At 44.1% G+C, this 23,723-nt stretch overlaps 1 protein-coding gene across 4 annotated transcripts in view; it reads left to right on the forward strand.

Annotated features, from left to right (window-relative positions):
* The window catches only part of AMFR (autocrine motility factor receptor), a 37,075-nt gene that overhangs the window by 7,955 nt on the left and 5,397 nt on the right, over window positions 1-23,723 (forward strand). For 2 of the 4 annotated variants that reach the window (XM_074882040.1, XM_074882039.1), the window contains 8 exons: window positions 2,473-2,513; window positions 3,309-3,441; window positions 3,992-4,125; window positions 5,772-5,882; window positions 8,867-9,057; window positions 10,689-10,792; window positions 12,808-12,942; window positions 14,357-19,332. In XM_074882040.1, the coding sequence (XP_074738141.1) occupies window positions 2,473-2,513; window positions 3,309-3,441; window positions 3,992-4,125; window positions 5,772-5,882; window positions 8,867-9,057; window positions 10,689-10,792; window positions 12,808-12,942; window positions 14,357-15,568 (2,061 nt within the window). In that variant the 3' untranslated portion in view covers window positions 15,569-19,332. Of the gene's footprint in view, window positions 1-2,472; window positions 2,514-3,308; window positions 3,442-3,991; window positions 4,126-5,771; window positions 5,883-8,866; window positions 9,058-10,688; window positions 10,793-12,807; window positions 12,943-14,356; window positions 19,333-20,116; window positions 20,201-23,723 lie in introns of those variants that run through there. The other 2 variants (XM_074882041.1, XM_074882042.1) reach the window with 2 other exon arrangements.

Raw genomic sequence — 23,723 nt, forward strand, 5'->3', positions numbered from 1 at the left:
TCAGCAAAAAGCATTAAATCTTGCAGACTAAAATGTTTTCCTGGTGGTGGCTTGTGTGATGCTGTTCAAGAGGGACCCTGCCAAGTATATTCCATTAGTGTGTATTTAATTACATTAAGTTACATTAAGCTATTCATCTCTCTCCTGACTCTGCAAACGTCGATTTAGCTCGATGCCTCAGGGTTTTCAGTAAAGCAATATAGATATTTTTCTTGGGTTTTAGTTAGGCTTCCACTTGTTCTGTGTTGTTTGTCAGCATTTTCTTTCCTGCAAAGGATGGATGTGAAATGTGCAAATGACCAGAGAAAGTTGGATAAGGACAGTCTGTATTTTTGAGTAAACATTAAGCTTTTTTTTCCTTAATAGATGGTATTTGAGAATTATAGGACAGCAAGTAATGTCCAGTCTCTCTGCCTTCGCACCTTTTTTATTGTAAGAAAGAATGACTCCATTCCTATAGCAGCCGTCCTCTGATCCTGTTTCATACATCTTAGTTAAAGCCATATAATGGTAGTGATATTCAAATCTTAGAATTGTATCTTACAGATAATAGTGTATTTTCCTGTATAGCTTCTCATGCCGCATCTGTTATCTTAGGGTTTGAGTGCCTTCTAGTCATGTGCTAATCTACATGACTAGTATCTGCCACGGAGTCCGTGGGGGATAAGCAGTTCGTTTCGAGCAGAGCAAGAGCTCTGAGGTGTCGGTACTGAAAACGGCCTGCTGTACATTTAGAACCTCAGATTATGGAGTTGTGTAACTTGTGATGTAGCGTTGCACTTTCTGCAAAGTATCTCTCATGTCAGAACGCTGAAATGTGTTTCTGGAAACAGTGGAGGAACCAGAGGCCAGCACCTTGACCGAATCTGCACTAGCTCGTCCTTTTAATTTTGATACTCCCGCTGCCTCAGCACTCAGTATAAATCATGTCATGGCAGCATTAACTTCTTAAAAGTTGCAAAGACTAGACTCTTCAGACTTCCACCTGACAGATGCCTTCCTTCTTGGAGACTTTATGGCACATGTGCTGGTTTTGATACAGATTTTTGCTCAATGGCATATCCATCCAGCATCTGTTTCACCACTTGCATGGTGAGAATTTGGATGTATTTAATTTCTTCTGTGCTCTGCCCAAAGTTTCTCTGTAGCCAACAACCTCGTGTGAACGAGGTGTGTAGTCTCTTTCTGGTACCCACATGCGGGATAACAAGAGACAGAAGAGGGTCTCATAGCGTGCCTTGCAGGAGCAGCTAGTGTGCTAATTTAACATTTTTATGAAAGATGTTTCTGATGAGAACAGCACACTGTGCTAGGTGACTTGCTGTTACCTTGTTGACTTTTTTTGGTGTTACTTGAATGATGTGTGCATCTTATCCTGAAGCCCTTACTTGGATAAAAGATTGCAGTGGTGTTTAAATAGTCACAGCAACACTTGAAAGCCAGCTAGTAAACAGTTGGCCAACAGTAAACAGTATGTTGGATATTACTAAGGGTTAAATATGCCTAGAAGCATTTTAAGAATGCTTTTTACAGATGGAAAAAATTATTCAAGCTGGCGGTTTTATGGCTATATTGGGACATCAGTGGTTTTGATAGTTCTTCTGTACTGTTTTTAATACTTACACTGAAGGCATGCCATCAGACCGGTTCTACAGAAATGGTTTCAGTTGTTCATTGTAAATCCCCTGCATCTTGGTGTCAGTTGGCTCCTGCTAACTGCAGGGTAGTGTGGGCAGTCTCTGAAGGGGATTTGTCCCCTTTTCTTGCACTGGGAGGATACAATGAAGGGATGGGGCACTGTGGGCCTCACAGGTTAGAGAGAGGTGATGGAGCCACATTTCTTAGGTGATAATGTGGTTAGGTATGCTGGAAACAGTTCTTTCTGGTGGCTTGTCTTTACACTTCTGATCTACTTACACTTTCTGATAGATTCAATTTTTTTCTCTGTACTTAGCCTAGAGAGGTAAATATGATTAAAGAGAGAAGTTACTTTTGCAGAGTTCACATCTCAGCAAAGGGGCAGAAATGATTTGAAAGCGCTTCCATGGTTCTTCCTCAAATTCCTGCCACTATTCGGTTCTTCAGATTTTTCTTGAGCAGTGGGATGAGGAGAGGTAGTTGGTGGGATTGTGGTCTCGACACTCACTGAATGATAAGCATTGAAAAAGATAATACGTCCTATGTAGTGGGGGGAAAAAGTGAGACTTAACAGCAGTGATGCTGGTGGCTGCTCCAAGAGCATTGTGTGTTTGAGAACAATTTCTTCCATATTTATTTCTAAACTTCATGTTTGTCACAGGTATATTGTGCACACAATCATCTCTAGTGGCCATTGATTCACAGGAACTTCTTAAGCTGCAATAAATGCATTTTGTGTTTTAGCCTTTTAGCTCCTGCCACTGGACCACTGTCCCTGCCAGAATGTTGTTAACATTTTTTTTTTTTTTCCCCCCCCCACCCTCTCTTCTGCAGTCTCTGCTTGTGACAGTCAGAACTGCTCATGTGATTTTACGGTGAGTAGCTTATGTTTTGCAGGATGGTTGTTCAAGAAAGTAGTGCATATTAATTTAAGAGATGTATGTAATTGCCTTGTTAAATTGCAAATGCATGTTTGGAGATTGGCAAAGGTGGTTAACTTCAGCCTGTGCTATTTTTAAGTGTGAATTCAGCAATGCATGGATAGCTGTAGTTGGTGCTAATAGTTTAAGGCATAGATTAGAATGGATTGGTGCTGCTCTGTGTGGGTTGATATATACTACTTAATGTCATTCTACTGGGTTTCTTTTAAGATCTTAATCTCTAGAACTTTTGCTTTGAAAAAGTAGCACACGTGTAATGCACGTGTGTATGCATATGTAGGACATGATGTGTAGCACAGAACCTCTTTGTCCAGATCACTATTGGCATTTCAGGTCTGTCACCCAGCTGTAATGCCTCACCTGAGAAACACCTCACTTGCTGGAAAGTGTGGGTCTGTACTTACTATAATCCCAAAATTGGCTTTCAGTACATGCAGGAGTATTCAGCAAATGCTGCATCTTCTCTGCCAGCTGGTGGTATCTGTAATGACAGTGTAGGCTAAGCATTGATTGCTTTTTGCCTTTTTAAAATGCTGCTGTTTGAAACCAGTAACATTAAAAAAAAGTCCCCCAGGAAAACACAGAGTGTGGGCACTGGGCTTAGAAAGGGCAAAGAATCCATATGCAGAAGAAGTTGTTTGAAAAACGGGTAAAGTAGTTTGAATGCTAGAGATGCTATTTTAACAAAAAAAAAAAAATAGAATAATGTTAATTTCCCTGCTCTTGCAGATATGTAATTCACCTCTGGGATCTCAACCATGAAGGAACGTGGGAGGGCAAAGGCACTTACGTCTACTACACAGATTTTGTCATGGAGCTAACCTTGCTTTCGCTGGACTTGATGCATCATATTCATATGCTGGTATGAAATACTGGACATAATGTTGAGCAAATAGACTGGCCTTAAAATAAGGGGTACTGGGTATACATATTTTGTGTATTTTTTTGCTTTGCTTATTTTAGGAACCAAATATTACAGAGAAGTTATGTAAATAAACAGGAAGATGTAGTGTGGCGGGTTCTGGCATTCTTTCCTCCTGTATAATTGGAGTCATCACAAATAACTTTGTTATGGAGTATTAACTACTGTGTAATTATCTGTTTAATAGGTGTTTAATTAGCTTTGTTACTGAGTAGTATCAGCCTGAATTATTTTCATTGGCAGCAGGGGACATTAAGCTGAACAGGACTGAATATAGTTTATCCTTATAAATGCTGTGCTGCTTAAGTTGTATCTGAAGATGTGATGAATAACACCTGTGAACACGTGTGGTTAGTCAGAACGGACTCAACAAAATAAATTCTTCAGTGCCGGTTTCTCGGTTTCTCTTAAGACCTGATGCAGTTTCTTGTGGCGGCCTCTCGTTTCCCATGGTGTTTGTTTCTAATCACCATTCTGTTTTTTTCCAAAGCTGTTTGGCAATATCTGGCTGTCAATGGCGAGCCTGGTGATTTTTATGCAGCTGCGCTACCTGTTTCACGAGGTTCAACGAAGAATTCGGCGGCACAAGAACTATCTGCGTGTGGTTGGAAACATGGAAGCTAGGTGAGCCTCCTACTTGCTCTGGGATCTTGATGTGGATCTTGGAGAGAGGATCCTGATGAAGAAGTTGGGATTCTTTTACGTTCCTTTGGGACACAATGACATGGTGTAAGCCGGAGAGGCGCAATCTTGCAAATCCAGCTCTTAAGTCTTTACACTTAGAGTATGTTTTTACCGATCTTACTTGTTACCAGGGACATGCTTTCTGGTATGTAGGATATGTAGGATTGACTTTTATAATAGCAGTATTACTGGTAACATACAAGTGAACTCCCCTGTCCAGTATTTCTTCTGTATTCTCTTGTGTGCTCCCCTGGTGGGGTCACATAAGCTCTGCAGAGCTCTGCCTGTCTCGGTTGTCAAATACTGGCTTTGGCTGTGACAGAAATAAATGCTCTTAATTTCATTAGACCATACTATTCAGTTACTGCCTGAAATGAAATCAAAATATTAATTAAAACCTGCTCAGCTTTATGTATGTATTTACTAAACCCGAAGCCCACTCTAAACAGACTCTGTACTTGTAGTGGAGCTGAGAGCACCTTGGCATTACTTTAGTCCATCCCCCTGTAGTGAGGGAATATAGAGCAATTGAGAGGCCTGTGAAAATCTAGTATTGTGCCAAATACTACTGCATCTCTGATGCAGTGTTTTCATAGCTCAGCTATGTCCTTAATAATTTTAAGAGCAACAGGGAGTTTTTTCTGCAGATCGCTGTGCCGTTTTCATTGTGGACTTCAGTGGGTTTGACTAGCTCTGATGCCTGCTGCTGTAGTCCAGATGGAGGTGACAGACTTCTCTAGAAATTCCTGAGGCTTTCTTTGTGAAAAGCCATTTAATGGCTGTAATATCAGGTTGAGAGCTGCATAATAAACTTAATCCACAGTTTCTTTTCAGTAAGATGCAGCTGCTAAACCCCTTTAAGCTGCTCACAAAGCTGTTTGAATTGCAAGTGTCTCAGACTTCTTGTCTGAGCAACTTGATGGGCTTTTGTCATTCTGATTGTTCTGGAAGAGCCACATTCTGGCTTCCTGAAGCTGCCAATGGCAACAAGCTCTCTGCCTTTGTGTAGCTGTTCTTCAGGTATATTCCCCACCAGCAGTACTGTGAAATGTTGTTACACCACTCATCTCTCTATTGTCTGTGTTTGGGTACAGCTGCTTGCATGGTGCTGCTGTTTAAAAAAAAGAAAAAAAAAGGGGGGATTGGCAAAATCTGAGGCCAAAATTAGTCAGACCATAAATGTTTATGATCTCAAGAAGACACTTTAATGGGTACAGCTATTAAAACTCATTTAGAAAAATGACATAAACCAAATCTATACAGATTATAACTTGAGGTTCTCAACCTAATGATTATACTTCTTGGAAGATACTAAGTCAAAGCGTTTGGCACTTAGGATATATGCAGAGACGGGCAAAAAAATGTGCTCATAAGAAGACACGGGAGGGATGTGTATGTGTATATGTGTTTTCCTTTGCGGTGTGAGTCTGAGTTACGGAAAAAAATAGCAAACCTGCTGGCACACATCTCCCATGGTAAAGTTAACATGGAGGATAAGGTTTTCTCAGTGCAGGATTCTCTAGACAGAAGGCTGTGTTGAGCTGGTGTAGTTATTACTTTTGTCTCTTCCTTTTTCTTCTTTGTAGGTTTGCAGTTGCGACGCCAGAGGAGCTAGCAGCCAATAATGACGACTGTGCCATTTGCTGGGACTCCATGCAGTCCGCACGTAAACTCCCTTGCGGCCACCTCTTCCACAAGTACGTTTCTGGGGCTGGGGAGGGTGCAGAAAGGAGGGGATATATGGGCATGTCTGAAAGTTACAGCAGGATGACAAGTAACGAACTCAGCAAAGCTGTGAACGCTTACTGCCTGGGTCACCTTGGTCTGCTCCTAATAGCAAAGTACAAATCATGTTCACTTCAGTCATTTTTATTTTGGAGTTGTTTCACCTGGTGCATTCTTTTTTCCCCCAAACTAAGAGTATGCATCTTGTCAGCTTACAGGTTGACAGCGTTGAGTTACGGTATCTCAATTAGAAGTCTGTCCCCTGCCTTCCTGTGTAACTGCTTGGTAAAACACACTCTTTTCCCCCTTACTTTTTCCTGTGCATCACCTCTTCCATAAGGTTGTGTTGATATTCAGGTGAGGAAGAAAAATTTGAGTTAGATCCTTAAGTACCTTTCAGATACCAACTTTAAAGAGAAAATGGGGAATATTTTTATATAGTGCATCCTTGCATGGTGGTGGGTCCTCCAGGACAGTTGTGGAGGCCAGGTCTGATTATATGATTTCATGGGGGGATGAGTCCATCAGAGCTGTAAAAGTGGTTAACCAAATTAGCTGAAGAGATCCCTAAGCAGGTGGTGGTTGAAACTGGGAGGCTCCTGTCGGAAGGCGCTCTGTCTATACTGTTTCTTACACTGTAGCGAATAGTAGCAGATGCTTGTGGAGACAGTGTGCTGAGCTGGATGTGCCTTTTCTTAGATCTTTTGTAGCAGTGCTTACATTTTCACCCTTGTGCTTAAAAATGAAAGGAGGTAGGGGGGTTGAATTGGGAGTTTCTGAAGTGCCACGTGATTAACATGCATGGTCAGTTAAATTGTCCCTGTGGTGTCATCTGAACAAGTTACTTTCTGCAAATAGCTTTTTACTTTTCTGGTAACTGTCAAACCAGAGGTTATAATCTGTGTGCTAATTTGTTGTCATTTGTGACAAACCTTGCCATAAATATTTATCTGTGTTCCAAGAAGTCTCTAATGAGATAATGTGCCTCTGTAGCAGAAACTCCTCTTCCAATGCTACTGAATCATATGAATATTTAATCACCTACTGAGCACTTGAGAAGCCCAGGGTCTTCTCTTCAGAAAGTTGTTTTCTCTGTATCTAAAAGGATCCCTTTGGATTTTTTTCTGAAGCTAAGATACACTTACCTCTGGTGCATTTAGAGAGGGAACATGTTACAGTGGATGTCTTATGCTTGCATATAAAACCAGATGTAATTAATAACCCTATTTACAACCTAAGAATGGTTTCTCTCCTGAGAAAAGCCTGGTGATTTTGCTAAACATTGTGTCCATTCTCAATTACATGGGAATTTTTTTCCATAGCCGTTTATTTGAGTAGAAGAGAAGAAGGCAGGGAAGATTTGCATTTCTGAGGACAACTCTGTGCCTAAATATTAAGAAAGCTTAACAGGAGTGGGTGTCCAATTGTTTCAAGCTCTGTTGAAACTCTCCCCTTTATCTTCTAGGAAACAGTCCATTTTGAAAGAGTTGTTGCTCTGAAATGTTGCTGGCCTTGACCTGTTGTTAGTCATCCTTCTGCTGAGGTGCTGTAGGCGCCTGAGCCCTTCTGCCTGTGTGGTGCCAAAGGGGCATAGCCATGGCTGGCTTACTGCAAGCCTCGAGGGTTGGTGCTGATGCAGGCTGAAAGGGGTGCGTGTCTGTTCCAGCATCTCCACGGCTGGGCTGTTGAGCAGCAGCAGCGTGCTGGTAGCTTGTGTCACTCCAGGTGTTTCATAAGTGACCTTTTGAGTACAACCGTAGCAGAGGTTTGAGGTCGCTGTGTGCAGGGTGGTTTTGCTGTAGTAAAGGAGATGAAGTTGGACAGCATCGGCAGTGCTAACGTGCTGGCTGTGCTGATGACCAAGGTGGTGGAAGATGGTAGATTTTTATTGTAGTGCTTTGGTTGCTTCTGGGAAACCCAACACTAATTTCTGTACACTGCCTATCTCTCCATTTAAATATGATAAAAACCACTTTGGCAATATGTCTGTACACTACAGCTTCGGGAATTGTGCAGGGTGCTCGTGTCCTTGACTTTGCTATAGTCATGTAGTTAGGGCTTTTTCCTTGCTCTTTCAGCCCAAATGTACGATCTGTGCCTTTACTCCATTTGCAAATACACAATTTGGGAAACAGGTTTATGTGACCTTTTTGTATGTTTCTACCTTTCTAAAGTGTTTTGAGAGTTTCTGCAGGAAAACCCCACCCCGCAAGTGTGAATATTGAGCTGTGTTCAGTTCTGTGAAATTCAGTTCTTCCATACTGAAAATTAGGTTTCATGTGCCAACAAATACTGCAACTGGGTCATACCAGTCTCAGTCAAAAAGTTGGCAGAGCTCTGAGTGTTTAAACCTGCGTTTCAAATACTCCTCACTTTCTGCAAGGCAGCAAATGGTTCAGAATTAAGCAAACATTGTAAACGTAACAGCACTGGTTAGTATTAATAAATCTGTTTAGAGTTCCCAGAGTGGTACTCTACTTTTGGTGGTGATTTGAGTATTGATATTTCTGAAAAGGTATTTGAAAAATGGAGGTGCCATTGCCACATCACACTGGCAGAAGTGCTATGAAAATGTGTCAGAATATTTTAAATACTTGTCCAGTTGTTTTTTATCCTTTTTCACTTGAGGATGATGAGAGAAATGTTTTGTTTCCCCTTCCAGGCAAAACTTGCTTGTTCTGAGCTAGAGGTACAGCAAACTTAGAGAGTGTTTTAAGTATGTGATAAATCTGCATGATCAAGTGAACACTTAAGGATTTTCAGCTGAAAGAAATAAAAACCTATGCCAGAGTCATCAGGAGCTCGTCAAGGATATCTCACAAATTTTCTCTGAGCAGTCCCTGTGCATTTGTTGATGTTCTGTACAGAATATGCTACAGCTGCTTGATGTACTCGTGATACTGATGTCTTGGAAAAACGCTGCAAGCTCACCATAATATTACTGTTTTCCTGTCAGCTCATGCCTGCGGTCCTGGCTGGAACAAGATACATCTTGCCCCACCTGCAGAATGTCTCTTAATATCACTGACAACCATCACGTGAGGGAGGATCACCAAAGGGAAAATCTGGATGAGAACCTGGTCCCTGTGGCAGTAGCGGAAGGCAGACCACGCTTGAACCAGCACAATCACTTCTTTCATTTTGACGGTGAGCTGAGCAGATTTGACATCCGATGTTGTTGCCCAAATAAACAAAGGGAACAGCCTTCTGCAGAAGGGCATTCTGTCCGTGCTTCAGTTAAACCGTGCTTCTGCTTGCATTTGTCAAACACTTATATGTTTTTTATGGTTCTTTTGCGAGAGCTCAGATGCGTATCTCTAAGGTTGTCCCGAGGTACAGAGATTTCTTGAAAGACTTTGTGCAAGTACTCCTTTGATTTGTTGTGGTTAGCAGCTTTAATACTGGCATTTATTCATTGTGTGCCATGTTGACGAGCAGAAATTCACGTGTCTTATTTTGTTACCAGGTGGGGGTTAATCAGTGACAGTCAAAGAGGAAAAAAACCTCTGTGGCGAAGTCTAAAAGTTGATCTTTCCTCTATCCCATAGCTAATGTGAGGTTGTCAAAAGTCCATCTGTCACTCAGTTTACAAGAAACTTGCAATGCTTGGTTAGGTGCAGAAGTTTATTGTTAGAACGAGTCATAACCGGAACAGTTTTACCTTTTTTTTTTTTTTTCAGTGGTCTGTACTCACAAAGCAGATGTGATTTCAGACCGTGATGAGTTCTGGGTGTACAGACAAACTTGTTCTCAAAGAGGCAATTTCTGTTGCTTATCTTCCAGATTTTTTTGTAGTTTTGGTATTGGTGCATGCTTATCTTCCACAGTTTCCCAGGTTTTTGATGGCAGTCTTGTTTCTCAGTAGGTTTCACTAGTACAGATGTTCAGCTTCGGGCTCTGTCCTTGTGGAGCTCCCATGATGTAGCTGAGACGCTGCAGACTTACACAGTGACCCATTCTTTGCCTGTGCTGGTTTTGCAATCTTTGGAGACTGTGGGAGGAGAACAATAGGCAGAGAAGGGTCAGACATTTCTAGGTACGCTGAGACTGGCTGATAGCTTCTTGCATAGCTTCCACTTTCGGGGTGCTTTAGGTCTCCAAAGGGGTTTTATATTTAGAATATCACTCTGGTTTTTTGGTAGCTGTCCTCCCCAGTGCTCTCCTGTGTCTTGGAGACCTGCAAAATTACTGTGGAGATAGAAGAACTGGCATAGAGCAAACCCTGTGTTTATGGAAATGGAAATGCAGAAGGAGGGGGGAGCCAGCCATGTGCCCTACTCTGAGCCTAAGCACACAGTTGCAGCCATCACTTTGTTTGGTTACTCTGTGTCCATTTGTAGTAATATTTTCTCAGTGATGCCAGCTGTCTATAGCTGACCCATTTTGGGACCAGATTCAGCCTCTTTAGAAGCTGGCCTGTTTTTAGTAAAATTGCTGGAGTTATTAATGTATTCCAGAACTGAAGTTGGCTCTGGATTATATTAATTTCCCCCCTAATGGGAACATTAAAACAAGAAAACAGGGCTGTGTTTTCTTGATCCTCTTCTGGCCATCAGATTGTTAAGCCACTATGACAGTGTGTTTGAAGAGAGTATTAGCACTTACGATTTACTCCAGCCATCCATGTTTGGGAGACTTTAGGGATGGATTGCACTGCAGAACTCCCCATACGTACCTTGTGGAAATATGAAGACTTACGTTAAATACATGTAGAAGTACTTTGCCTGCTGAGAACCTCATATTCTTGCTTGACTTTCTTGGTGATTTCTTGTTCTTAGGATCTCGAATTGCCAGCTGGCTGCCCAGTTTTTCAGTAGAAGTGATGCATACCACAAACATCCTCGGTATCGCACAAGCCAGCAACTCCCAGCTTAATGCTATGGTAAGACTGCTGTAATAGTTTGCACCTCAGCCTTCCTGTTTGTGTTGGAGTGGGGAAAGCGGTACATGTAGATGGAGAACATAAGAGGGAAGGAAGTCAAACAAACCAGTGTTTAGATGCTACGTGAAAGTTATTTTTTTGAGTGATAGAAGCTTTGTTTTGGTGAAGTTAGGGCTATGTTCAAATGTGCAAACATAAAAGAACAGGTCTGGAGGTAGGTAACTGAGGGAGAAGAATTACTTGTACTTTCTGTGTAGGTAGGCATACTTTTTCTCAGCTTGCTTAGTGCAACTTCTTTAGCTTTTTTTCAGTACTTGTCTTTACTCACAACTTGCAGTAGCAAAGGGTGTGAGTCTGTAACCAGAGAATTTAGCTGCTGGTCAAGTGGTAACTGATCAAATCAATTCTATAGCTTTTGATTTTTTTAGTATTTGTTTTTAATAGCACTGAGCTCCAAGATAGCTGTTTCTGTTTGAGTGTCTTGTCAGTGTGAGATGGGGCTCTCTCGTAGCAGTCAACTCTTGCTGATTCATGATGATGATAGGAGTGTTAAGGGTGAAATCCCAGGTTTGTTGACTTCATACATAAATACTCTAACGTAGTACAAAAAGAGAAGGATGTGGCCTCATGAAACACTCTTAGTTCATTTAGTTTGAGAAGTGCTGTTTGAGTTCTTAAAACTACTGTGCTATAGCATGTTAGTAAATGTTCAGTGAGGTATCTCATGAAAGTGATGATATTTTCTGAATGTGAGATCTCTCCCATAGCTTTCACTACTGTTTAAGCCTCGACAGGATAAGGCCACAGTTTTTAGGGTGTTTGAGGCAGGGTGGGCAGGGAGCGGTAAGGTGTTGGCAGATGATTTGCTGGTTAAATATGCAGGAACTCTCCATCTAAGATAAGTTTAGTTTGTCTTTTACTGGACACAGTTACACAAATGGGCTTTTGTTAAGGATGAGTAATGATCTCTTAGCATTGTGTATTATTAAAAGTATTGTAGCAACTTATATTAAAATGCCCTCTTTAATGGAAAGGCCCAGGTTAGCAAACTATTAAAGTGTTACACGTTTTTAATAGAAAATAAGTGAAATTCTCCTTTGTGTTACTGAATAAAAACCTAGGGAAGTATTTTGAGGGAGAGGCCAGAGACTGAAATGCTAAATCAGTTCGGTCAGAGGCTAGTACAATGGAGAGTTAGGTTTGCTGCAGTTGCTTGTGTTTGAACTCACTGTCAGCTGGTGCACAGTTTTTGATTTGCTCCCAAAACTCCTTCCACACCCTTCTTTTCTTGTTGCTGTTGTTCTCATTCTTCCCCCCCTGCCTCCCCTAACTTTCAGCATTAGTTAAAATATAGATTTTAATATTTAATGAATTCTAGCTGTTAACTCTAAAAGCATATTATTTATCTGCTCTCTTGCTTTTATCTGTTTAATTTGGATATTATTTAAATAACTTGAAATTCAATAATAACAGTTCCCTAACATCTCAGTTTAATTTACTTGAGCTTTCAGACCCTATTAAACTGGTTTGTAGGCAGGGTGTCTGGAGAGAGTAGGTTATTAAAACTCATTCCACTTGTCCTTACCAGTACCATTTTGGAACCCGCCTGGGATAAAGAAAAATTATTTTTCTTTTCAGTGTTGTTCTAACTTTGTCACTCATGTGAGTTTTGTGTAGATCTTTACTAAAAAGGCTGTCATATAAAGAGGGTTGGGAAGCTTTTTTGAAGCCTTTGTGCATCTACAAGCACTGTTCAGCAACCTAAATTTTCAGGACCATGTGGTGTCTCCATAGGAGTTGCAGTTTTGCTGTTGGCTTCAATGGAGTCAAAATATTGCCTTGTAAGTCCATGCCAGCATGGGTTTTCTTTCTCTTGTGTTTCCTTCTGTGTGTGGGCTATCGTATAAACAGCATCTTTGAGCTGTTAAATTTTTTTAATCTCTTTCTGTTGAGATACTTACTAGCTAACTTTTATTTACTGCTGATACTGACTGTATAAACCTTGCTTTCTCCAGGCCCATCAGATTCAGGAGATGTTCCCTCAGGTTCCTTATCACTTAGTTCTACAGGATCTGCAGCTAACTCGTTCAGTAGAGATCACCACTGACAACATCCTAGAAGGGCGCATCCAGGTACCTTTTCCCACACAGGTAAGTCATAAGACCATGCACCTAAAATGACTGACTTTCTTATTTACCACAGAACTGAGCCTGTTAATAATGAGTGAGGGGAATGAGGTAAGTTGAAGCACAGGTGAATCCAGCTTAGCTTAATGCAATATTTTTCTTTAGACTTCACCTGTAGGAAGATGTTGCAGTCGGAAGCACCAAAACAGTTTTGGCAGTCTAGTGTATGTTGTATCTCCATGTTGCAACATGTGACTCGACTGGGATGTCCCTCAGTGGTGTGTGTGATTGAGATACACACATCTGTTCCTTGCTGTGGCCCTTAGAAGAAGGCCTTCTAATGTATTAGGACGGGTCTCAGGTGTGCTTTAGCAGTATCCGTTTGTAATACAGGTATCCTGGTTTTGGCTGGGATAGAGTTAACTTTCTTCCTAGTAGCTGGTATAGCGCTGTGTTTTGGATTTAGGAGGAGAATAGTGTTGTTAACACGCTGATGTTTTAGTTGTTGCTGAGCAGTGCTTATACTAAGTCAAGGACTTTCAGCTTCTCCTGCTGCCCCGCCAGCGAGGCTGGGGGTGCACAAGGAACTGGGAGGGGACACAGGCGGGACAGCTGATCCCAGCTGGCCAGAGGGATATTCCACACCGTATGACGTCATGCCCGGTATATAAACTGGGGGGAAAGCTGGCCAGGGGCCACTGCTTGGGAACAGGCTGGGCATCGGTCGGTTGGTGGTGAGCAACTGTTTTTCACTTGCGTCACTTGTTTTTCTTGGGTTTGACTTCTCTTTTTTTGTTATTTGCCTTTTCATTAGAATTTATTATTTTTAGTTTTTTATTTCAATTATTAAACTGTTCTTATCTCAACCCATGAGTTTTCTTACTTTTGCCCTTCTGATTTTCTCCTCTGTCCCACTGGGGCGGCTGTGTGGTGCTTAGCTGTCAGCTGGGGTTAAACCATGGCAGTCTTTTTTGGCACCCAACATGGGGCTGGAAGGTTGAGATAATGACAGATCTGACCAGAGTATGTTAAAACAAATTTGTTACAAGCATTCATGATATTAGTTTAATAGTTGCTGGTGACAACGTTGATTTATTTGCTCTCAGAGTTGTTGTGCTTGTTCTCAGAGTTGTGTTATGTAACACCCTACTTGCTGTGTATGTTCCCTGTTGTGATGTTTATGACCTCTGGGGACTGGACTGAGGTTATTGTGTTGATGTATTGTGTAACAGTGACTTATGATATGATAAAATCACTGGTTGTGGGACTAATCTGGTGTTTGTACTGAGCACTGCTGTGATCTCCATACTTCGGGAGCCATCTCTCGGAAACAATTATTAACTACATCTTTTACCTTTTCTCCTTGGAGAGCCAATCTGTGGGGGAGACAAGGGGAGGAAACTTTCCCCTGCTCCTTCACCTTCCCCTTCTCCTCCAGGCTGCTCCAACCCCCACGACAGGCACTGCTGCTGCTCCAACCCCTACAACAGGCACTGCGGCTACTCCAGCCCCCACAACAGGGATTGCAGCTGAACCAGAGAACCAACCTGTGCTGGCATCAGACGCCCTTTCACGCAAGAAGAAAGACTGGAAGCAAAAGTCAGCTCACCTAGTAAGGGAAGAAACTCTTCTGGATGAGGCAGACTACTCCTCACAAGAAGAGGAGGAGGAAGAAGCAGAACTCATAAACGAGGCAATAACCCCCCTATCCTGGAATGAGCTACGACACGTGCGAAAAAACTTCAATCGTCGTTCAGGCGAGTCCATTGCCACCTGGCTGCTCCGATGCTGGGATAATGGGGCTCGTAACCTGGACTTAGTGGGTAGCGAAGCCAAGCGGCTGGGATCTCTTTGTAGGGAAGAGAGAGTTGACAAAGCGTTTGCAAAAGAGGCACGACTCTTCAGCATCTGGAAGCGACTCCTGTCAGGCGTGAAGGAAGGGTACCCCTTCAAGGGCAATCTTATATATCACCCAAACAGGTGGACCACCATGGAGAAAGGTATCCAGTACCTGAGGGAATTAGCTGTAGTGGAGGTGATTAAGGATGCTGTGAACAACAAGCAGTTATCCACAGATCCAGATGAAGTCAGGTGCACGGAATTTATGTGGTGGATTTTTGTACAGAGTGCACCATGCTTCTGTGCCAAGTCATTGGCAGTAATGACGAGGAAAGGGGTAGTGGAACAAACGGTGGATGAATTGGTTGTCCAACTCAAACAATACGAAGAAAGTGAACCTTCCTCCACTGTCTGGATTGTGGAGAGACTGACTCAAGAGTGCAGGCAATTCAGAGAGGATATGGGCTACTCCTCACCTGTACGGACCAGTACCTCAGCTGTTAGGAGTAAGCGTTCTTCTGCTCTAGAGAGAGGATATAGTGGGTACACATCACGGGCCACCCTGTGGTTTTACCTGCGTGATCACGGAGAGGACATGAGGAAGTGGGATGGGAAATCTACCTTGACCCTAGAGGCACGGGTACGTGAGTTGCAAGGAAAAACAATCACAAAAGGGGGTTCTTCGAGGAAGACTGCTGCTCCCGCCTCCAGTGGGCAGTTCCCCAGACAGAGTAGAAGGGCTGATCTTAATGAAGGGACTTCTGATTCATATTTTCAAGTAGTGAGTAGGAAATACTATGACCAGTACTAGAGGGGCCCTGCCTCCAGCCAGGTGGAGGAAAGGGGCAACTGGGATTACTGGACTGTGTGGATTTGGTGGCCTGGCACATCAGGATTATAAGGCTTTAGTGGACACCGGTGCACAGTGTACCCCAATACCATCAAGCTATAAGGGTGCAGAACCCACCTGTATTTCTGGTGTGACAGGGGGATCCCAACAGCTGACTGTGTTGGAGGCTGAAGCGAGCCTGACTGCAAATGAGCGGCAAAACCACCCCACTGTGACTGGCCCCGTGGCCCTATGCACCCTTGGCATAGACTATCTCAGCAGAGAGTATTTCAGGGACCCAGAAGGGTACCGGGGGGCCTTTGGTATAGCTGCCTTGGAGAAAACTGAACAGTTGTCCACCTTGCCTGGTCTCTTGGAGGATCCTTCTGTTGTGGGGTTGCTGAGGGTCAGAGAACGACAGGTGCCGATCGTTACCATAACGGTGCACTGGCAGCAATATCGCACCAACCAAGACTCCCCGATTCCCGTCCGTAAGCTCATTTGTTGGCTGGAGAGCCAAGGGGTGATCAGCAGGACTTGCTCAGCCTTTAACAGCCCCATATGGCCAGTGTGAAAGTTTAATGGAGAGTGGAAACCAGCAGTAGACTACCGTGGCCTGAATGAAGTCACGCTGCCGCCGGGTGCTGCCATGACAGACATGCTAGAGCTTCAATACAAACTGGAGTCAAAGGCAGCCAAGTGGTGCACCACAATTGATATCACTAATATGTTTTTTTCAATCCCTTTGGCAGCAGACTGCAGGCCACGGTTTACTTTTGCTTGGAGGGGTGTGCCTGGAATCAGCTGCCCCAGGGGTAGAAACACAGCACCACCATTTGCCTGATGCAGGCTGCACTGGAGCAGGGTGAAGCTCTGGAACACTTGCAGTGCATGGATGACATCGTCGTGTGGGGCAATACAGCAGAAGTAGTATTTGAGAAAGGGAAGAAAATAATCCAAATCCTTCTGAAAGCCAGTTTTGCCATAACACAAAACAAGGTCAAGGGACCTGCACAGGAGATCCAGTTTTTAGGAATAAAATGTCAAGATGGGTGTTGGTGTTGTCAGATCCCGATAGATGTGATCAATGAAAATAGCTATGTCTCCACCAACTAGTAAAAGGAAACACAAGCTTTCTTAGGTGTCGTGGGTTTTTGGAGGTTGCGTATTCCAAATTACAGTCTGATTGTAAGCCCTCTCTATCAAGTGACCCAGAAGAAAAACTATTCCAAATGGGGCCCTGAGCAACAAGAAGCCTTTGAACAAATTAAACAGTAGATTGTTCATGCAGTAGCTTTTGGGCCAGTCTGGGCAGGACAAGATGTAAAAATGTGCTATACATTGCAGCCAGAGAGAATGGCCCTACCTGGAGTCTCTGGCAGAAAGCACCAGGGTAGACTCGAGGCTGACCCCTGGGGTTTTGGAGCTGGGGATACAGAGGATCTGAAGCCTGTTATATCTCAACTGAAAAAGAGATATTGGCAGTATATGAAGGGGTTTGAGCTGCTTCGGAAGTGGTGGGGACTGAAGCACAGCTCCTCCTGGCACCCTGACTGCCGGTGCTGGGCTGGATGGATGTTCAAAGGGAGGGTCCCCTCTACACACCACGCAACTGATGCCACGTGGAGTAAGTGGGTCACACAGCAGGCTTGGATAGGAAACCCCAGTTGCCCAGGAACCTTGGAAGTGATCAGGAACTGGCCAGAAGGCAAAGATTTTGGAATGTCTCCAGAGGAGGAGGTGATGCGTACTGAAGAGGCCCCACTGTTTAACGTACTGCCAGAAAATGAGGGGCAATATGCCCTGTGCACTGATGGGTCCTGTCGTATTGTGGGAAAGCACCAGAGGTGGAAGGCTGCTGTATGGAGTGCTATATGACAATTTGCAGAAGCTGCTGCAGGAGAAGGTGAATCAAGTCAGTTTGCAGAGGTGAACACCATCCAGCTGGCTTTAGATATTGCTGATCGAGAAAAATCACCAGTGCTCTATCTCTGTACTGACTCCGGGATGGTGGCAAATGCCCTGTGGGGGTGGTTGCAGCAGTGGAAGCAGAGCAATTGGCAGCGCAGGGGCAAACCCATCTGGGCTGCCACATTGTGGCAAGATACTGCTGCCCGGCGAGAGAACCTGGCCATCAAGGAAAAGATGCAACATATAGATGGGCTTCGGATGGAGGGGTGAACTTGTCCGTGGATGCTATCGCACAGGTTATCCATGAGGATGAAACGTGTACTGCAATCAAGCAAGCTAAGTGCTTAAAGCCTCTGTGGTGTAGAGGATGAGGGTTAAAATATAAATGTGGGGAGGCCTGGCAGATTGACTGTATCACGCTCCTGCAAACCTGCTAGTGCAAGTGCCATGTGCTTACAATGATGGAAGCAACCACTGGATGGCTGGAAACATATCCCGTGCCCCGTGCCACCATCTGGAACACTTTTCTGGGCCTTGAAAAGCGAGTCTTGGGGTGATGTGGCACCCCAGAAAGAGTTGAGTCAGACAACGGGACTCATTTCCAAAACAACCTCGTAGACACCTGGGCCAAAGAACATGACATTGAGTGGGTATATCACATGCCCTGTCATGCACCAGCCACCAGCAAAACTGAACGATCCAGTGGGCTCTTAAAGACTACACTGAGCAATGGGGGGTGGGACTTTTAAACATTGAGATACACAAAGCCACCTGGTTAGTCAACATGAGGAGATCTGCCAGTCAGGCAGGCCCTGCCCAATCAAAACTTTTACGTACTGTGGAAGGGGATAAAGTCCCTGTAGTGCATGTAAAAAAATAGGCAAAGGCAAACCCATCCCTGGGATTGCTTTTGCTCGAGGACCTGGGTGCACTTGGTGGGTAATGTGGAAGGATGGGGAAGTCCAATGTGTACCTCAGGGGGATTTGATTTTGGGTAAGAATAGCCAATTGTTTGAATTGTATGATATTGATTGCTGTGTAATACTTCATGCCATCGCTACTATGGTCGCTGTATGCCGTATCGACAGTATTACAGTAAGAACCACCCAGATTAATGAAGAATGAAGTTTGGTGGGACCAGAACTGGCCTCAGCAATGCAGCAATCCAACACCATAGACCATCTCTTCTGCCCTGAAGGACTGTTATCACAGATGGAGCCCAAAGTCATGGACTAAATGAACTCAGCAGACGTTTTAGAGGGGTGGGCCGTAGACTAAAGGAGTGGTACATCTGTGTGTATGCGAAAAGATGGGAAAGGTGTCGGGGTCATTAATCGGGCTGTATTGGAAAGTGTGAGACCTGGGCATGACGTAGATGGTATAGAATAAGGGGTGGATATTTTCCTGGTTTTGGCTGGGATAGAGTTAACTTTCTTCCTAGTAGCTGGTAGTGCTGTATTTTGGATTTAGGAGGAGAATAGTGTTGTTAACACGCTGATGTTTTAGTTGTTGCTGAGCAGTGCTTGTACTAAGTCAAGGACTTTCAGCTTCTGCTGCCCTGCCAGCGAGGAGGCTGGGGGTGCACAGAGAGCTGGGAGGGATATTCCACACCGTATGACGTCATGCCCAGTACATGAACTGGGGGGAAAGCTGGCCGGGGGGCCACTGCTTGGGAACAGGCTGGGCATCGGTCGGTTGGTGGTGAGCAACTGTTTTTCACCTGCTTTGCTTGTTTTTCTTGGGTTTTATTTCTCTCTCTTTTTGTTATTTGCCTTTGCATTACAATTTATTATTGCTTTTGTTTTATTTCAATTATTAAACTGTTCTTATCTCAACCCATGAGTTTTCTTACTTTTGCCCTTCCGATTCCCTCCCCCATCCTGCTAGGGGAGGGGGAGCTGAGTGGTGATTAGTTGCTGTCTGGGGTTAAATCACGACAGCGGGTATTTTCTTTATGAAGGAAATTTGGAGTCTATCACCCATGCCCTATAGCTTGCCCCTGATTGGTGTGATTGGACTGCAGGACACATGAAATGTTTGCTTACGGTAGTGCCCAAATTCTAGTAAAAAAACCCACGGGTTTTGTTTTTCCTTTGTTTAAATCTCTGTAAATGCAGTATATTCAGTCATGTACCAAAAATATATTGAAAATGTCCTAGCTAGACTAGAGACAAATATTTGCTTAGTTAAAGCAGCTCTTCTCGATCACTCTTGTGCAGAGCCTTTAGAACATTTCCAGTTGATTTCTCTGCTGACAGATAATTGAATTGTACCACTTAGGAAGGTTTTCTCCAAAGAAAGTAGTCAGCAAACTGATGCCTTGTTCTTAATTAGTGATAGCAGATTTCAGTAAAGCAGTCTGGGGACAATGTTTCTGTTCATAAGAGTATTGAATTCTGGTTCTGTGCACATCAGATAGTACTGTTATCTGGAGTCTGTGTGGGGGGAAGCAGAGAGAATTCTCTTTCAACACAGTGCGGTCTGTTTATTGCTAACTTATCTGTTTCTAAATTGAACATAACGCATGACGTTGTAGAGGGCAGAGTTTGAATGTGTTCAAAGAACTCGTTGTTTTGCCATTTCACACACTGTATTAAACCCATGATGTTTGCATTTCAGCGTGCAGATAGCATTAGACCTGCATTGAACAGTTCTGTGGAACGGCACAGTACTGATCAGGAGGATACTGAAACTGTTACCCAGGTAATTTGGCATAAAAATGGGCAAAAAGCACAATTAGAAGCTGCACGGCCAGGTAAGTGCGTTAGGTTCTGTACCAGGTCAGGTTGGTGGCAGCCCATCCTTGTGTTTCACAGCAGAACTAACACTGTCAGGCAACTAAAGTAAGGCTTCAGCATGGTGCTCCTGTAAAGAATTATCTGTGTGCTTTTCTTTTTCCTCCTTGAAGGAAAGTGCTCGCAAGTGATACAAAGAACAGAAAAAGATCATGTCTCTGTTCATGTCTGGTCAGGCCTATGCCCATCTGTGCAATATGAAGAGCAGGATGCTTTACTTGTCCCCTTCTTCCCATTCCCATTCTGTATGTCTCCAGACACTTCCTTAAAATGAGTAGTATTTCTCTTCTGGGCATAAGAATTCTTTTGTTTTCTGGAGGAAGCACTTGGAGTCATGGGGAGCTTTGGTGTGAATGGAGTGGGATACAAACAAGACCAAGAGATTAACAACCTTTTTACATATAAAGCACAATAATGGGTTTTGCTGTCCTTCACTAAGGGTTTAGTGCTAGCTGAAATGTGGCAGGAAGAAAAAAAAAATAGCCTGTGAGTAGAATAAAGTCTCACTCCACTTCTGTTTTCCCTGAATATAGTAGCAAAATGGTGAGGGTTTCTGTTTTATAAACCTCCCTTTCTGCTGGCATAGTGTTGTGGTTTGAGCTCAAGAGGGCAACTGAGCACCATGCAGCTGTTCACCCCACCCTTCCTCCAGGAAAGCAGAAGACCCAGGAGATTGAGATAAGGATAGGGAGGGATGGCCTTCTCCTTTAAGGCTTGGGCAAAAACCAGGCTTGTTGGGGGGAAAAAAAAAAGAACAGAATACCGATGCTAACAAACCAGCTCTTAACAGACAGAGTAGGACCGTGAGCAGCATTACCACATCCTGAAAACACCTTCCCCCACCCCTCCCTTCTTCCCGGGCCCAGCTTTGCTCCCGCTATCTCCACCTGCTCCTCTACCTCCTCCCCACTAGCGGCGCAGCGGGCAGGGAAGGGGGGATGCGGTCAGTCCTGCCACTCCTTCCACCTCGGGGCAGGGGAGGAATTTCTGGCATTCCTCTTCTGTTCCAGCACAGTCCTCCTCTCACAGGAGACAGTCCTCCACTAACCAACTCCGACATGAGTCACTCCCACGGGTGTGCGGGTCACCCCCGTGTGTTGCAGCCCTCCCAGCACCGAACTACAACAGCAGGGCCTTCTTCCCATGGGGTCCCGGCCATCTTGGGGCACAGTCACCTGGGTGGGCGTGGGGCCCCCAGAGGCAGCAGATGGGTATCTGCTCCACGGGTGACCCCCATGGGGGGTGGTGGAGGGGTGGCCCTGCTGTCTCACCACGGGATACAGGGGGCGTGTGCACCAACACACCTCCCACCTCCTTCTCCTTCCTTCCACTGACCTGGGTGTTTGCACAGATGTTCTCACAACTCCCACCACTCCTCCCAGGTTCCCCTTCTTAAATACGTTATCGCAGAGACGTGGCCACCATCACTAATTGGCCCGGCCTTGGTGCAAGGGCAGGTCTGGCTTGGAGCCGGGGGAGCTTTGAGAAGCTTCTCACAGGGGCCACCACTGTAGCCCCATCCCCTGCTACCAAAAACCCCACCACTCTCAAACCAGGACACACAGAGTGAATTTGTGAGGTGTGTGACTTTCTGCCTCTGCAGTCTTTAATAACCTGAATAGCCAACCTGTTACTCACCTGAAATTGAACTGTGGCAGTTCCCTCGTTAGCAGGTTGCAAGACAGAAAAAACTTTCACTTGGTTTGATATTGCAGTTGAGGCTGAAGAAAAGGTGGTGGGGATTGGTGCAGGTGTTTGATAAGAGCCTGGCATAGGAGATACAGAATTGTGGGAATGGAAATCTTGATCTGGGTCTAGCAACTCCTTAGTTGCTAGTTTGGGTTAACTTGAAGGTTTTGGTGGCATCTTCCCTGCTCTTTATGAGTAAAACCTCTTTCTACAAATGGCACCTAATGAGTTTTCCTTACCTTGGTACTGGCTTCAAATCCCCCTTTGGATGATTGTATTGCTGTTCACCTTTTTCCTTCCTGCCTGGCACTACCTGTGTCTCTGTCCTTCCTTCTACAGAACTTAAAAAACTGCAAGTGGGGTTCATACATCATGTCATTGAGCACGTGCTCTCTAACAGTGACGTCTTCTTGCTGTGAATTACAGCTAAGCACTTTGCTCAAATGGTGTGTTTTAGTTGGAGCCAGTGGCAGTTTGGATGGAGAATGTGTTTTTGTTTTGTAGAATAGCACAGTGATAGCCTGGAGATACGGCAACAGTTGTGAATTCCAGGTTGCTGGTGGCTGTGTGCGGCGGGATGAACTGGTGGCCTCTGTGCAGGTTTTCCTGGATGGATATTGACTGTGCCAAATGGGATTCATAGGTCAAGGCTGAAGTGGGAGACCGAGACTGCCATGCACTGAAACTTGCTGCGGGGTAGTGCCATGGAAACTCCAGTTGCTGCTGTCCTCACGCTTTGTGCATTTAGTGTTAACTTAGGCTGGCTTCAGACAAGCTGATCACTCTTGTTACATGGCCACAGAGATCTGCCTAGGAGTGAAACGTGCTTATCTCCTTGCCATTGATAGTATTTCAGTTGAGAAAAGACTTGTAAGCCTAGGAGCAGCCTTCCTCTAGGAAACTCCTGTCACTTTTGTGTCTTTGATTTTTTTTATTTCAGTTTTTAACTGAGTACTTGGCATATTGTAGATGTTCTCTTTCTTCTTGCCAGAAGAATATGTTGCTGTAGTCAGTCAAACTCTCCTCTGTGTGGAAAGGTCTAGCAGCAAACAAGCTACTTCAGCAGGCTGCTTGACTTTTAAGAAGCTTTTTAAATGCAAGTGGGAAGGGACATAAGAAGCCATTATCATCTCCTCTAGGTGAGCCTTGAATTTCCAAATAGTGGATAGAGTAGCTTCACACCTTATGTCACAGTCCCTGAGAGAGACTGTGGCAGCTCTAGTTGCTTTGTGCTGCAGCCTTAGAGCAAGTTTACAAGCTGTCCGTCTCTTTTCTTCTTTTTTTAAATCAATATACCCATCTTTGGGCATCTTTGTAGATCTCCAGCAGCAAGTGGCAGACCCATTGGAGTTATGCTTGTTGGAAATAACACTTCTTAGGGGAATTAATGTGCTCAAATAAAAGCACCATTCTTCATGAGTAGCGTTGGTTTTCCTCTGTGCCATACATCATATTATGGTTTAATTCTGTGTAGAATTCAAAGGTCTTAAGATAGAGATAATGACTGATTTCTCCCCCTCCAAATGTAGCTTGTGGTTTTGGGGTGTCAGTGCTGACATAACGTAAGGGTAGTTGAGAGATATCTCTGAGCCCCATCATGGTATAAATCGTGTTAAAGGTTTGTGTGATAATGCTCTAAACATTGACAGCTTCTAACAGTCCTGGCCTGTACACTTAGCGGGATGCTGTGCACATACTGTTCTCCAGTTGGGCATTGAAATGCTAATGCTTCCAGCCTTGTG

This window comes from Strix uralensis, chromosome 12, assembly GCF_047716275.1.
Source record: "Strix uralensis isolate ZFMK-TIS-50842 chromosome 12, bStrUra1, whole genome shotgun sequence".
NCBI classification, from domain to species: domain Eukaryota; kingdom Metazoa; phylum Chordata; class Aves; order Strigiformes; family Strigidae; genus Strix; species Strix uralensis.